The sequence below is a fragment of the Saimiri boliviensis genome, chromosome 8, assembly GCF_048565385.1.
Source record: "Saimiri boliviensis isolate mSaiBol1 chromosome 8, mSaiBol1.pri, whole genome shotgun sequence".
Classification (NCBI taxonomy): Eukaryota; Metazoa; Chordata; class Mammalia; order Primates; family Cebidae; genus Saimiri; species Saimiri boliviensis.
The window spans coordinates 3,052,692-3,068,463 of NC_133456.1; the positions used below are offsets into that span (position 1 = coordinate 3,052,692).

The 15,772-nt window shown below is 39.4% G+C and overlaps 1 protein-coding gene across 3 annotated transcripts in view; it reads right to left on the reverse strand.

The window, feature by feature from the left end:
- Positions 1-530: 530 nt before the first annotated feature.
- The window catches only part of IMPG2 (interphotoreceptor matrix proteoglycan 2), a 114,938-nt gene continuing 99,696 nt past the window's right edge, over positions 531-15,772 (reverse strand). The window contains exons 15-19 of one of the 3 annotated variants that reach the window (XM_039477464.2): positions 15,229-15,439; positions 13,467-13,655; positions 11,915-12,125; positions 11,325-11,404; positions 531-9,050 (exon numbers count right to left, since the gene is read on the reverse strand). In XM_039477464.2, coding sequence (XP_039333398.1) covers positions 9,038-9,050; positions 11,325-11,404; positions 11,915-12,125; positions 13,467-13,655; positions 15,229-15,439 — 704 coding nt within the window. In that variant the 3' untranslated portion in view covers positions 531-9,037. The remainder of the gene's footprint in view (positions 9,051-11,324; positions 11,405-11,914; positions 12,126-13,466; positions 13,656-15,228; positions 15,440-15,772) is intronic. The other 2 variants (XM_074403589.1, XM_074403588.1) reach the window with 2 other exon arrangements.

A 15,772-nucleotide genomic window follows, 5' to 3' on the forward strand; every position in this document is an offset into this window, starting at 1 on the left:
GTATTTCTATTCTTCAACATGTGTTTTAGAGCTTTCTTTTATGAAGAAGAAAGATCATCCACTACTGTGTCATGGATATCATTTCATAAGGAAAATAAATTTTTGTAGAAGTAAAATTACCTTTACTTTTACATATTTTAAATAAACAGGCAATGTTTTAAAAGGGCAATTTTATCCCAACAATCCCCTCATCTTGATACTTTGAAGAATATCATCTGCTCTGGAAACAGTCCACTAAATACCTTTCCCCGGTAAAAAGTGCAACATGAATTATTGATTATTTACCTAAAATAAAATTGTCACTAAATGACAGGAGATGGAGATGCTCATTTTACCTGTGGCATCCCCAAACTCAAATAATATTTTAAAAAGAAAATGTAAAGAATAATTTTTTCTTTAATTTAGATAATTAACTTCCCATTATTTATAGTAAATATGGTACTGAGATAGCAGAAAGCACAAATTTTTTTAGGAAAAAATTATTTCTCAAAAGTTTCCTATATGCTAACTTTAAAAGTAGAAAAGTGATGTCCATGGCAAAAGAAAAAAGGCAGGGAAGGAGGCATCAGAACCAATTATCACTACAAAGCAATTAGAAAGTGAGATTAGGCTGGGTGCAATGGCTGATGCCTGTAATCCCAACACTTTGGAAGGCCAAGGCAGGCAGATCACTTGAGCTCAGGAGTCTCTCAAGACCAGCCTGGACAAAATGACAAAACCTCATCTCTACAAAAAAAATACAAAGATTAGCCAGGAGTGGTGCCAGACACCTCTAGTCTCAGCTACGTGAGAGGCTGAGGTGGGAAGATTACCTGTGCCTCAAAGGTCAAGGCTGCAGTGAGCCTTGATCATGCCACTGCACTCCAACCTGGGTGACAGGGTGAGATCCTGTCTCAAAAAAAATTTTTTTTTTAACCAATATCTGTTTTCAAATTACTGTAATACAGTTTTTCCTCAAATTTTGAAGAATTTCTAATCTATTTTTCTGTATCTTCCAAGCAAGAGCAATTTAAAGTCTGGATCAAAAATGGGTTTTCTTCATTCATTATAGAAAAGAGTTAACAATTGTTATTACATAAACCTTTTTATAAAAAAATTTTTACATTAAGCAGCCCCACTGAATCAGAATACGTTCAGAGTGACTCCCTTACATAAACCTTTGCATAGCAGCAATGATGGTGACAGGAGGCAGTCAAATGCCTAGGCAGATGGGGTGGGTCCCTGGTGAAATCCCACCTTCCAGCCAAATACAGTTTAAAGCCTAGCTAGATGTCTTGGGTAAATCCACAGACCAGATGGAGAAGATGTCTTCCTGTTTGGCACACTTTCCTCTGACTGATCCCCACCCTTCACCTATTTTACATATACCTACCCTTTCTCAATTGGTTTTCTGCACTGTTGTGCCCACCTTTGAATGGTGTCTTTGCTTTAAACTTTTTTGCTTACTCACAAACCAATCAGCATGCTCTCTACTGAGAGCTGTTCTGTTGTTCCATAAAATTCTTCTCTGCTATCCTCACCCTTAGAATTGGCAACATATCCTCATTCTTCTTGGACATGGGACAATAGCTCAGGAACCATCACACATTGAGTACAAGCTATAATGCAGGTGGCCCAAGTGGGCAGGTTGCCTCCAGTGGCAGCATCAGTGTTGAGTGAGCCTGGACAGTGAGGGGGCATCACTGGCCATGGAGGTCCCCGGTTGACAAAGTGGCTGAGAAGAACCCTGTGTCAGCATCAGTATAAGTCTTGTTGAGTATTTACCAGTTATCTAACACTGATCAAAACTAATACCTGTTTCCTAGGAGTGTAGAATCAAATAGATGCTTCTAAATACCTACATCACATGAGGGGCAGTATGTCCTGGACAAACCTGGCATGAAGCCTTCTCTCTTAAGGGTCTTTTCTTTGAAGCACCAGGATACCTGTCACTATGTGAGAACAGAATTACAGAAATAGGAAGTCAAGCAATTTTCCCCTTAGAGTAAATCCTGGGAAACTGAGAGAAAATACTAAAATTAGGTGCTGCTATGTTCAAGACAAACATGAGTAATTTTGAAGGCACATCATCACTATCAAAAACAGTAATTACAGAAACTGGAATAAACTGAGAGGTGTAAACAACTACTCGTCTGTCAGGGATGTTTTTAAGAAAGGGGAGAACTGAATCACACCTTCACCCATGTCCTGTTCTCTCATGCCTTTTTTCTGCCCTACATAATAAATAGACAAAGCATAAAATCACTTTTTGGCAGGCTGTGGTGGCTCACACCTGTAATCCCAGCACTTTGGAAGGCCTAGGCAAGTAGATCACAAGGTCAGGAGATTGAGACCATCCTGGCCAAGATGGTGAAACCGTTTTTACTAAAAATACAAAAATTAGCTGGGCTTGGTGGTGCATGCCTGTCATCCCAGCCACTTGGGAGGCTGAGACAGGAGAATCTCTTGAACCCAGAAGTCGTAGGTTGCAGTGAGCCAAGATTGTGCCACTGCACTCCAGCCTGGGCAACACAGTGAAACTCTGTCTCAAAAAAAAAAATCACTTTTTTATGAGAATTACTTTTTAAAGATTCAACTAATGCCTAGTACTCCAACCTCTACAAGCAGAAAACAAAGTTGATTATTGTTCCTACAATCCCATCTATCTCCACGAGCTCCTCAGTCTTCACCCCTCCCCCAGCCACAGCACCTAAATTTTTCCTACTATCCTACCACTACTCCCCAAACCATTCTGTCTCTTTAGCCTGCCTTCTTCCTTGAGTCTATGGTTAGGAAACTCAGAAAGGTTACTACATGTGGACATACAACATATGGAATGTAGCAGTCCATACATTCTGTGAATTATCAGATGAGAATAATGTAGATATAAATGTATCAATTTGATCTTGTGACACATTTAGTGCTATTTTTAAATCTCTATAAACCAACTCTTTAAAAGTGATTTTTAAACCACTCGGAGGTCCGCCTAATTTGTTCCTGGTATACAAGGTAACCATTTGCTTGCCAGTGATAAACCAGATACCTCCCATTATTTCAAGCTAAATGAATTGCTAATTATTGTAAATCAACTCTACTGCAAGTAATCTTTGGCTTGGCAAATAATAAGGCATGGCCATAATGTCAAAAAACTCAGTTTAGTGAGAAGTTAATGACATGAATAAAAAATTACAATACAGCTTTAGTGAATAACAGAATGGAAGCATATATGTGTACAGAAAAAGGCATGAATGATTTTTTGAGGCTCATTGAAAGGCCCACCTGATGAAAACATGCACACTCTTCCCCAAACCTGCCATAATGTGTGCAATGTTGACAATGAGAGTTATTAATTTGAGATAATGAACTGTTTCCCAAAAGCCCACACGCAATGTTGGTGTTACTTGGAAAAGACTGCTTTCGGTACATTTGTTATTATATTAGCATGGATTCATTTGTTCTTAAAAACAGGAGGGTGTGGGGGGACAAAATATGTGAGTTTTGGTGAGAAGATAATTTCAAGGTTCACTCAAGAAGGACAGCCCATAAGGGCTGGCTCACATGAGACATAAATTCAGAGGGACTAGAAAGTGGACCAGCATGGTAAGGGCATGAGTTAAAAGTGACTAGAGCTTGTCCAGTAATAACTTCTTAAAAGCAGGGTTATTACTCACTGCTTCTCCTAAAATCAGGTCACTTATTAATCAATCAACAGATATTTATTTATTTCCCCTACTTTTTGTTTTTTAGAATAGGGTCTTTGGAGTCAAATTAAGACCACCCTTCTATTTTCAAAGACTGATTTATGATTTCCTCATGTCCTGTTGCCAGCAAGACATCAACCAAAGGTAGGAAGGAAAAAAAAATGAAAACTGAGGTTTCTGATGGCAAAGCATTGGGGAATCACCTGCTTAGATAACTGGAAGCTGATTTTCCTCCTGCCCCTCCCAGGCAAGATTGCTTTAGATTGTTACTACCATATTCATGTCTTCTCTCTTCGCTTTAGACAGGTCACCCATTTCTCCTCTCCTTACAGACAGTTGGTGCAAGTTATACCATCTAATCTTTCTTTAATCAGCTTCCACAGATTTTTTTCCATCCCTGCCTTAAGCAGATGACAAAAAAAAGAAAGTTTCTAACAGTTTAAAAGAGTAAAGTTTAAGAAAGACCAAATAACGACTCACCATCATTAAATACAACGAAATTTGAGGCAACACTTAGGGTCCAAATTCATCTTCACTTCTACTTATCCTCACTTCACGGAGATAAATCAAAGAATGATTTTCATCTTCACACAATGTTCACCTAGTATGTATCTTTAAAGGGTCATTATAATTCAACTGTTGCTAAGATCTACAATTTTCCTTCTAATTGACAAAATCAAACGTAGACAGGTTCTTGAAAGTGATGTTTATTTCTAATGAAAATAGTACAGTTTTATACATAGGAAAAGATCCGTATTTATTTATAAATACTTGAAAATGTTTATTTCTAAGTAACCAGTATTAAGACTAGAACATTTCAGTAAAATAGTACAGTTAATATGAATTTATTTGATCCAAACTTTGGATAAAATTTCATTATAAACAAGGTGAAAAAGAAAAGTCCTTTATTATCCGTACTCCATATTAAACATATATTATGGTATGTACACTATTGCTTAAGTATCATCACATAGTCCTGATATATGAAAAACTATACCTGCATTCTCTGATACCAGAATTATTTTTTCTATATATATCTTAATCTTTAAAGAAGTAATTAAATATGAGAAAAAAACACAAGGATGAGGAATCATTTAACCTAGGCTGTAGCTATAACTGTGTGGGCTGAGGGCAGTGTTTTCAACCAGTCTTACTATCCTGAGGAGAGTGATTTAACCTGTCTCTTATTAACTCATAAGAGTAGTGGAAGGTTTTACAAAATGCATGACTCAGGAAATTTCCAGACAATTCTTTACGTCATGGTACCCTCCCACCTTCTGCCAGGATATCCTTTGTGAAATACAATGCAATGGATTTGAGGATTGTGACCTTCACATCATTTTTTCTGCATTTATTACAGAATTGGGAATAGAACGAGCTAGGCTCTTGACTCACAGCAGCTGGACTGTAGATGAGGCAGGCTGGCCCCACCCATTCCTACTGGGAATTGTTAGAAACGTTTTTAGAAAAAAATAACAATCCATTTGGGTGGTTGTTTTTTCAGTTTGTTTGCTTGTTTTTGCTAAAACACCTCAATTTTATAGTTATTCTACATTAGCTCATTCATTATGGAAAAAATATGTCGTCTTTTCTTCCCCTTGCAAAATGATTCAATTCGGGGACAGAAAGATGTCAAAGTTCCCACTGTTGAAAACAGAAATAACATAAAACTACCAAAAAATCATAAAATGGAAGTCAAATTTATAAAACATAATAATAATAATAATAAAAGCATACAAGTGAAAAGTTAGTTCAGGTACCATACTTCAGCCAACCTGCTTTTAGAGTCTACAAAGAATAATTGTGCAGTTTCTATATTTTTGTTAGAGGTAACATTGAGTCAGAGTTGTTCAACCTCATTACAATTAACTGCGACCAAAAAAGAGAGAAAAAAATAAAAAAGAGAAAGTGGGGAGGAGCCAATCCATAGTGACTAGATAATATAGAAGAAAAAACGGAAGATGGGAATGAAATCAGATAAAGCCTGCAAGTGTTTCATTACATAAAGTAAACGGGGCCTGGTGCAATGACTCACGCCTGTAATCCCAGCACTTTGGGAGGCCAAGACAGGTGGATCACCTGAGGTCAGGAGTTCAAGACCAGGCTGGCCACCATGGTGATGGTGAAACCCCCATCTCTACTAAAAATATAAAAATTAGCCAGGCATGGTGGCAGGTGCCTGTAATCCCAGCTACTCAGGAAGCTGAGGCACGAGAATCACTTAAATCTGGGAAGCGGAGGTTGCAGTGAGCTGAGATCACCCCATTGCACTCAAGCCTGGGCAACAGAGCAAGACTCCATCTCAACAAATAATAATCACAATAATAATAAAGTAAATGGGACTTCAGATCATGCAAATGTGAACAAGTACCCTTAAACCATTGCACTGGTGAAAATGGAGCCCTATTTATCAAATAAATTTCCCTTTATTCACAACCCATAAAAAGATAGTATATGTAATTCAATTATAAAGGCTACATCTGTAAAACACCACAGTATCTTACAAAGTTTTTAAATGGTTATTTACCATGCCCTTTTATTGCTACCTGCATTTCACTGTTTTCAAATAAGGTGATAGTCTTATTGAACATTACATTGCTAGGTTAACAAGAAAGTACTAGTACTCAGAAAATTTCATGCCTCAATTGTGCAGTGTAAATGAGAGTTTAGCCTAAGACTTTTAAATGACAACATGCCATTAAAACCTCTTTAAGAAAGGACTTTTGAGGCCCGGCGCGGTGGCTCACGCCTGTAGTCCCAGCACTTTGGGAGGCTGAGGCGGGTGGATCACGAGGTCAAGAGATCGAGACCATCCTGGTCAACATGGTGAAACCCCGTCTCTACTAAAAATACAAGAAATTAGCTGGGCGTGGTGGCGCGTGCCTGTAATCCCAGCTACTCAGGAGGCTGAGGCAGGAGAATTGCCTGAGCCCAGGAGGCGGAGGTTGCGGTGAGCCGAGATCGCGCCGTTGCACTCCAGCCTGGGTAACAAGAGCGAAACTCCGTCTCAAAAAAAAAAAAAAAAGAAAAGAAAAGAAAGAAAGGCCTTTTGGAAAGAAGCTCTTTAGGGGTAGTTTTTTTCATCAAACTGATAGCTCCTTTAGTGCTTTGCTTTGTATGAGTGGACCTTTGCTGGGGAAACTGTTCTTCAAGTTTTCAACAGTGGTTCAGCTATAGCAAAGGTAAGACAAAAGTTTTATTCCGTAACTGAGGCTTCCTGTTCTTTCCCTGATACTTGAGGACTCCCTTTCCTCTTCCATTTCATTGGTATGGAGCAGACACTGATGAAGAGCTAAGTGTTTTGCTCTTGCATGAAAAGATCACGCAAAAGGAAATCAGAGACGGTGCCACGTGTCAGAATTCCCAAATTCCCACTTCGCTGCTTAGCTTGTGGAAAACAACAATCCTCCTTTGGCTCAGTCTGTGCTTCTCCTAAGTGTTCCACATGGCAAGCTGCCCTAGAGGGATTTGTGTCTGTCTAGAATTCTTCCAGCAAGCACACGTTCAAGGACTTGCAGTCTAAGGTTAATTGGTGCTAAAATACATTTTCATCTAACACACAGTTTAGGAAAACAGTTTACAGTCTTAAGCAGAAAACTTTGGAAGTTTTATAATCAAATGAAGCATTTAGTAGTGACAAATATCATTAACACTTATAAGGTCTTAAAGATAATTATCAATTACTTTCCAAATGGGCCCAGTGGAAAGCATCCCAGCAGGGGCTCATACCTATGCTGAACTGTTAGAGAATCCATTATGTGAGTAGGCAATGAAAGCGAATACGAGGATAAGGGAGCCAGCGTGGCACGGGCGCACATGTGTGTGCATAAACACACCACACACACACACACACACACCCTGTCATGCATGCATACTTTGCAAAATACCTGGCCACTTTCAAGGCTTTCACTAGCTTTCCTGTGGCATGCGCCAAGCCCAGGTGGTTAGCTTCCGGTGTCCTCATAACGAGCAGACTTGGCAGTCACCAAGTTGAGAAAAAAACAGTGAACCAAGTATTTTATCTTACGATCAGGTTATGCTGGTTATTTATATCTTGTTAGAAATAAATCGAAATGTTCAGAATTGTTTTTGGCAAACATGAAGACATCTAACATAAAGTATCTGCATTAATAATAACCTATTGCATGTGCAATTTACTATCATAATGATAATGATTTGGCCACCTCCTCTCCCCCTCCAAAGCAGCCCATTCAAAAAAAAAAAAAAAAAAAAAAAAAAACCACTAAGGAGAAAAAGGAAAACTTCCATTTTTCTGTCAAAATTTACGTAAAGTATGGACTTCCTATCTGTATACTTTTTAAAATATTTTAATTGCAATAAAAGCCTTGCCCTGTTTTGTATAAGCAGGAATTAATTTAGAGACAAAGGAGAAGCCATGAAAATGAGCTAATCTATATTGTGTGAGGTAGATAAGTGCTGTTTTCCAAATTAATATACCAGGAACGAGAGGAGAGACAGAATTTGCCCAAGACATCTTTAGATCTCAGAAGCAATCACGGAACCTCAGTCCAGCAATCAAGAAACAAAATATCTCCTCAGCACCGGGGCCTTGACTCACAGTCCCTCCCTCCCTGCCCATGTGATTAAATTTGTCTTTAGATTTACGGGAATCTTCTAAACTTTATATATATGCATTGTTCCTGAAAACTAAAAAAAAACAAAAAAGATACTAACATAGTTAACATAACAATAATGTGTTCTTGATGAATATGCTCAGGAAATGCAAAACACTGAAAGATACATAAAATACAAACCTAATTCTATCCTGCAGCACAAAAGTTTGCTTTTTCTTTAGAAGTTTGATCCAAAAAAAGGAAGAAAATGTTTTATTTAGATGAATGAGTGACTATGAACTATGCATACATTAAGACTACTTCAAAGGCTTCCCCATTCTACCCAACAATAACAAATATACTCCAAAATATTCCCTTTCTAAGCCTGACTTCTCCATGTAAGAATCTCACCTTATTTTCCTATTGAGAAACTCGAGGCACAGTTCTTAGGAGACACCCTCAATGATTCAGAAGCAGACAGCAACTGTAGCCCTAACTCCCAGGTCCAGCTTTTTCTTATAGAATACTTTCCAGGGTTTATGTAGTCTTCAACTTCTTTAAACACAGCTTTCGGTCGTTATAGAAATAAAAATGGTAACATCTCTTACTACATTTTGAAAACTTATGCTGAAAAAAAAAAAAAAAACAGTGTGCCCTACATTTTTTTTAAATAGAAAACTCTTCCTCCAATAGTGTTCAAAATCCAGGCTAATTATATGACATAAGTAACAAGTAATCTCCGTCTTCTCCAGTCTTCGAATCAGTTTCAGAACAGGAGTTTGGTTAAAGCTCTTCCCTGCCATGACAAAAACAAAGAGCAGTTAAAAACAAAAACAAAAACAAAAAACAGTTAAAAAAAAAAAGGGGGGGGGAATGCAATTATTGTCATATATCACTAAGCTATATTCCTAAAATCATGAATACTTTTTTTTTATTTGAAGGAAAGTTGCTCTGTGCTGTGCTAAAAAATTTTTTAATCCAGTCTACAGAGACCGTGTAATGCTTTAACTAACTGAATCAAATCCAAGAACATTTTTTGGCCTACCTGATAGATGAAAACTCTGAAACGAAGTAAAAACTAAAAACGCTGTGTGGATTGTGTGCCTAACATCTTTTTGAGGTCATATTCCTTCTGTGAACCTCCTAAGGTTACAGAGTCTGTGTGGACTTTCTTTTGTTTCACAGGGTCTTCTAGTTCAAACCTTCTTTGTTTCACAGATCCTTTTTGTATATTTCAATGTTTGACAGTGCACCCGGAGAAACAGAAGTACGAAGTCAATCTGCCTATTCCTTTAAGGATCTCCTGAATCCTTCCTTTCGATGTCTTAGCCCAGAAAAGATGTATTTTTAATTCGGTGAACACATTCAGGCAGATAGCTTTGAGAGGCTTCTAAAGGGTCTTAGGAAAGACAAAAGCATTCATGTCCTTTCTACCGGATACTACTGAAATGGAGCCGTGGGCCATCTGCTGGCTGAAGATGCAGAGATGAATGGATTCTCTGGTTTAAAAGGCCAACACCTGATAATGCTGCTCTGACTGCATTCAGCAATACTGGCAGCACCCCCTGGAAGCCAAGTCAGGTGTTCAGAGATTTTTAGAGGAATCTCCACCGTGCACATGGAACTAGAAAAGCCTCTTTCTCAGTTCCCTTAGGTATCAATTTGTCCCTTCTCTTAGAAACCATGAGCAAAGGAACCACCTGCCAGAGAAAAAGCATTTTGAGCAAAGGGGCAGGAGTTCCACACAGGGTCCTGGGTGTAATTCTGACCCTTCATCAGTTCTTTTATAAGCATGCATGAATTGCTCTGATTTTTCTCTTCTAAAAACCAAGTGAAGATACCTGGTCTGACCCTCCATGAGCAAACACTTCCTTGAAGGCAACAGTGGGACCAAATATCAATACCAAACCGTAATCCTACCCAATACACTCAACTAATTCCCACGACGCTCTCTTTTCAAGGTAGTTTATTTTGTAACCTATGTCTAGTAATGAATCCTGAGAACAACAATAACAAAAAATTACAGACATTTGCCCAAAATGCATTCTGAGAAAAGCAAATGGGAAAATTAAGATAAACTTGATAGAGGCAAGAGATACAGCTTAATGAGATCTGTAATTCAAAGCATACTGAAAAGTATCTACACAGATGGAGATGAAGGAGTATGTTGAGGCCGGGCGTGGTGGCTCACGCCTGTAATCCCAGCACTTTGGGAGGCCGAGGCAGATGGATCACGAGGTCAAGAGATCGAGACCATCCTGGCCAACATGGTGAAACCCCGTCTCTACTAAAAATACAAAAATTAGCTGCGCTTGATGGCATGTGCCTTAGTCCCAGCTACTCGGGAAGCTGAGGCAGGAGAATTGCTTGAACCCGGGAGGCGGAGGTCGCAGTGAGCCAAGATTGTGCCACTACACTCCAGCCTGGCGCCTGGTGACAGAGCGAGACTCTGTCTCAAAAAAAAAAAAAAAAAAAAAAAAAAATTTGTTTTAATAAAATGATTTTTAAAAAGTGAAAATAAAAGAATATGTTGAACTATGTGAGGACTTATGGCTACTCCAGTGTTCTTCATAGGAACTATCTATAAAAAATATTTTATGGCATGGATCACTGGTGAGATCTATAATAACAAGGGAGAAAATATCACATAGTCTAGGCATCTCTAGTCTAAAACAGATAGTATCTTAGTTTTAAATCTTCTCTGCCACTGGCTATCACTGTCATCTTAAGTAAATCACTTCACATCTCCAAGATTTCCTTTCCTCAAATGAGAAACACCCAATTTACAAAGCCGTCATAAGGAATATATGAGATAATCTGTACGGACATGCAGAAACTGCGAAGAACTCAACACATGTTAGTTATCTGTGTTTTACAGGCAGTCTTACTGCTATTTCCTATAACATGGGATTTTGCTGGAAATGTCTGTTTTGAGATATTCCACAAAAGAATGATCACCAAGACTCCTGTCACATGGACAGGAAATTAGGTGCTCACTCAGGTGTGACATGAAGCTAAGGCACACTGTGAAGTCTGTAGGTTGGGGTGGAGGGCTGTTTCGAAAGCTTACACTTGCTGCTCTCTCATGAAAGCTGCAAACTCGGGATCATTGGCATACAGCTCCAAAACTCTCATTCTCTCTTGAATTTCCTTAAAGAAAAAAGAAAAAGTAGGCCACGCATGACATTAGAAAAACCCCAACAGCCTTTTAAAAGGAATTCTAATTTTCATAAACAATTGTGACATTCTGGGCTATTCACAAGTGTGCTGGAAGAAAGAATGTGCCTTCAGAGAAATGGAAGAATCTACATACCCTACTCTGGATATTACATGTCCTGCTCTAAATCAGACATATTTCTAAGGAAGAAAGGGAGGAAGGAGACAGTACCAATTTATAATGAAAAAAAAAAAAAAGCACCATTGGGTGGGAAATAAGGTACCGCTCAGAATTGAATTCTCTGTGCATATCTTACTGACTGGGAAATACAAGGTAAAAAGCAATTACTAAATGTTTTTTATACTTTCTTTAAGCCATGTGCATGCACACATACACCCATACACACCCACCCCACCCCACCCCACCACACACCCACACACACACACACATCAGCAGTAGCTGCAACAGCAGCAATGCAGCAACAGAAATGCAAACTTTCCTACCTCTCTGGAAAGCTCACTGCACTCATACATCTGTCTGATTTCTTCTCTGCTCAGACCACCAATCATTTCTCCACTAGCAGAGCTGTAGAAAGGATGCTGAGGATAGGGCCTCTCATACTTCTCACATCCAGCCCCGTGACTTTCATACACCGGGTTGTACTTCACAGCATTCTCAATGGATGAGAGGCTGTCGGGCTGCCTGCTGGAGCCACTAAAAGAAAGATATGACTGATTCAGGCTCTTGTCTGGATGCTCAACTATTCGGAAAAGTATTTACCTGGGACTAGATTTCTGTTGGGAAAGAAAACTAGGTGAACGTCACACAAATGGCAGGAGGTAACTCTGAAAAATTTCCAGATCGATTTCAAAAATTGTCAGGTGTTATGATTTCCTCACATCCATGGCAAGCGCCCCGTGGACTTGCCCCTTGTCGCATTCATCTTATTTGTCATAGTGCCTGGCATTCATAAATGTTGGGAACCATGTCTGCCAGTAGATAGTATTTCATAAACTATAGCTTCATCATTCCCAAAGTTATACACATAGAAAATCAGTGTGTAGTCACACAGAAAATCTGACTGAAATAAAAATGTTAGAGTCTAGGGGAAGCAGGGCCTCAATTACATTCAACTCAGGTCTACACATATTTCCTAAGCCTTGATTATGTGCATAGGACTGTTGTACATGCTGGTGATACAAATAATCTGTTATCTCTGCCCTGAATGATATTACAGTCTAATGAAAAGTCACATACAATAAAAAGTATAATAGCAATGATGGAGGTACGTCCCAGGAGCTCCAGGACCTAGCTAAGTCACATGGTGAGGGAAGGTAAACCAGCCTTCAAGCTGTAGCTCTTGTAGGCTTTAGAAGTATAAAGTGTGATAATGCTCCTTGAATCTGTAGTTTAGCAAATGGACTAGCTTTTATTTCCCCATCAACAAAGCCACACTCAACTCAACAGAGAATGAGATTTCATTTCTTGACAGACCCTTACCTAGATTTAAAATCTGGCTAATTACCACTCATCAGAGCCAAAGAAGAGAAAGCTGTAACAGATCTGGTCTTCCCTGAAGGAAAATTCACCTCTTCTGTCTCATCTCCATCATTACTTCTCCAAACTCTCCCTGACCTTGAAATAGGCATTCTGTCCACACTCAACCATGCCTTTCCTTCCAAGCACCTCGAAATTCATACATGCCTCCCTGACTTCCTGCTCATTCAACCAGCTGGAAAGCATCCCAGCCCAAAAGTAACAAATACCTACTCTGTCTCCAGCAAACTACCACAGCCATCATTAAAACTTTTTGAGACTTTTTCCCCAGACAAAACTAACTTATACCTCATCTAGGCTCCTTCGCATCTTACTCTTAGTGCTACTTCCATTTTTCTTCAATGTGACACCCCTTTGAGGACAAGGCCCATGTGTTTACTTAAATTCATAGCTCTCTTTCACCCTCCCAACTCATCTAATATTTGGCACCTGGTAAGTATTAAATAAATACGTAAATGCAACAACATACTCCATTAGAGAGCTCTTTTCCTTATTTACCTGAAGGGCCTCTCCCTTTCACTCCTGTCGTGGTGTGCTTGAAGAATCCTGATGAAGAAGTAGGTGACAGCAGAAAAGATGACAAGCAGTCCAACCACGGAGGCGATAGTGATGCCTATGACCACAGGCTCAGACACAAACTCCTCACAGTGCTCGCCTCGGTACCACCAGTTCTCACCCACCCGGCACCTGTAACCAACAGTCACCAAATCCAATATCTGAATCACTCTGATCACGCCGACAATTAACAGCGGAACCTTCTGAGAAACTGGGGAAAGCAGAGAAATAAACGCTGACCACGTGAAGCTTCATAAAGAGTTGAACAGACAGGTTAAAAGATCGAACAGTTTAAGGCAGTGTGTAAAGCCCAGCACAGACCTAGTATGTCCACAATGACTGTTTGAGAATAGCTGAATAAAATGCTAAATCGATTTAAGGAAATTATTCTACTTAGCCGCCTTGTCTATCGATAACCAAAAAGCAGGCCTAGGAAGGAAAGTGGCCTGGAATTAGTCTGCTACAGAACCAGGTCTAGAAACCAGGCCTCCGGACACCCATGTTCCTCTAAGGCCACTGGGAAAGGAAATCACTGCTTTTCTAAATAATATTCATTTCTCTGGACATGAAGAGACTATTTTTCTCCTTATGAACTTTATATTTCTTCATATAGAAGAGTCTGGATTATGTCTACTTATTTTCTGTTTCTGCATCTAGGCCAGCATTTGCCCATTTTGACCTTGCAAACTGTCCTCTAGCTTGTGTTTCTCCTTATTCTCAGCATTCTCTCCTCTTCAACCACGCAGCTTTGGTTGTGTGTGTGGCTGGAAAGTTGATTCGTTTGACTTTGTTTAAGGGGTGTGGGCAGAAGACAGTCAGGCTAACTAAATCTGCTCATCTTCTCACTGGTTCTACCTTTAGAAAATGGATCCCTGATGTACTTAAAAACATTTTTGTCACCACTTCGAAAACTTGAAATACTTGCTTTTTTTATCTTGGAAATACTAAGTAGGAATAAGAGGGGCCCAAAACCTTTAAAAATATAATTCAAGTATAACAATAAAACTCATTTGCACTTTCAGATATAGAGGAAAGCGTTCATCTTATGCCTAAACCTCATTTGAACACCAGTTTCCTTATTATCACCATCAAAAACTATAATACAAAGACCTCCATCTGCTCCAAGTACTCTCAGCAGGACTGTTTTTGGTTTTTTTTGTTTTTTTTGTTTTTTTTGAGGTAGAGTTTCACTCATGTCACCCAGGCTGGATTGCTGTGGGAGATCCCGACTCATTGTAACCTCCACCTTCCAGGTTCAATTGATTCTCCTGCCTCAGCCTCCCAAGTAGCTGGGATTACAGGTGCCCACCACCACACCAGCTAATTTTTGTATTTTTAGTAGAGATGGAGTTTTACCATGTGGGCCAGACTGGTCTCAGACTCCTGACCTCAGATGATCCACACACCTCGGTCTCGCAGAGTGCTGGGATTACAGGCATGAGCCACCGAGCCTGGCCAGTAGGATGTATTTAGACAATTTTTTTTTTTTTTAGCAGTTCCTTAACAGCATAAAACATCCAATTGCAATTCAGACCTGTTAAATGACTCATCCTCATATGACAGTTAAATGGCTCCCCTCTGTTGCCTAGATATAACTTTTGTAATGCATACTATAATAAGTATCCTAAAATTATAGGTGCAGTCCCCTTTTATTTAGAGAAAATATCTATCACCTTTAAAGACAAAATTTGTAACTACAACGTACCTACAAATGGCCCCGTGTCCAGGCATAATGTCACACTTTCCATCATTCAAGCAGAAGTCAGGCTGTAGGTCACAGAGACTCTGACAGGGCCGTTCTTCCACACTCAGGTACCCAGGGAAGCATCTGCACTTCGCTTCCCCACTCCAGGGGTTGACTAGACACTCAGAAAATTCATTACAGGCCTGAAACTTGCAAGGGTTGGCTTCATCACCTAAAACATTAAACAAAAAACAATGCAAGAAAAGACAAAACACAGAAATTGGTGTATACAACGACCCTCATTAAAGTTCTCCCCCAAAGTAGATGGGACAATTGCCTTCCAGAACCATTAAAGTACACCATTGCCACCAATACCACACACAAAAAAATTCGCATTCATCCTAAGATTAATAAGTTTTTGTCAAATTTTTCTGTAGGAGGATCTAAGATGGCCAAATAGGAACAGGTACAGAATGCAGTTCCCAGAAAGAACAATGCAGAGGAACACAGCACCTGGGAAAACAGGCGGTTATGAGTTCCGCCACAGGAGACTTAAACGTAACTG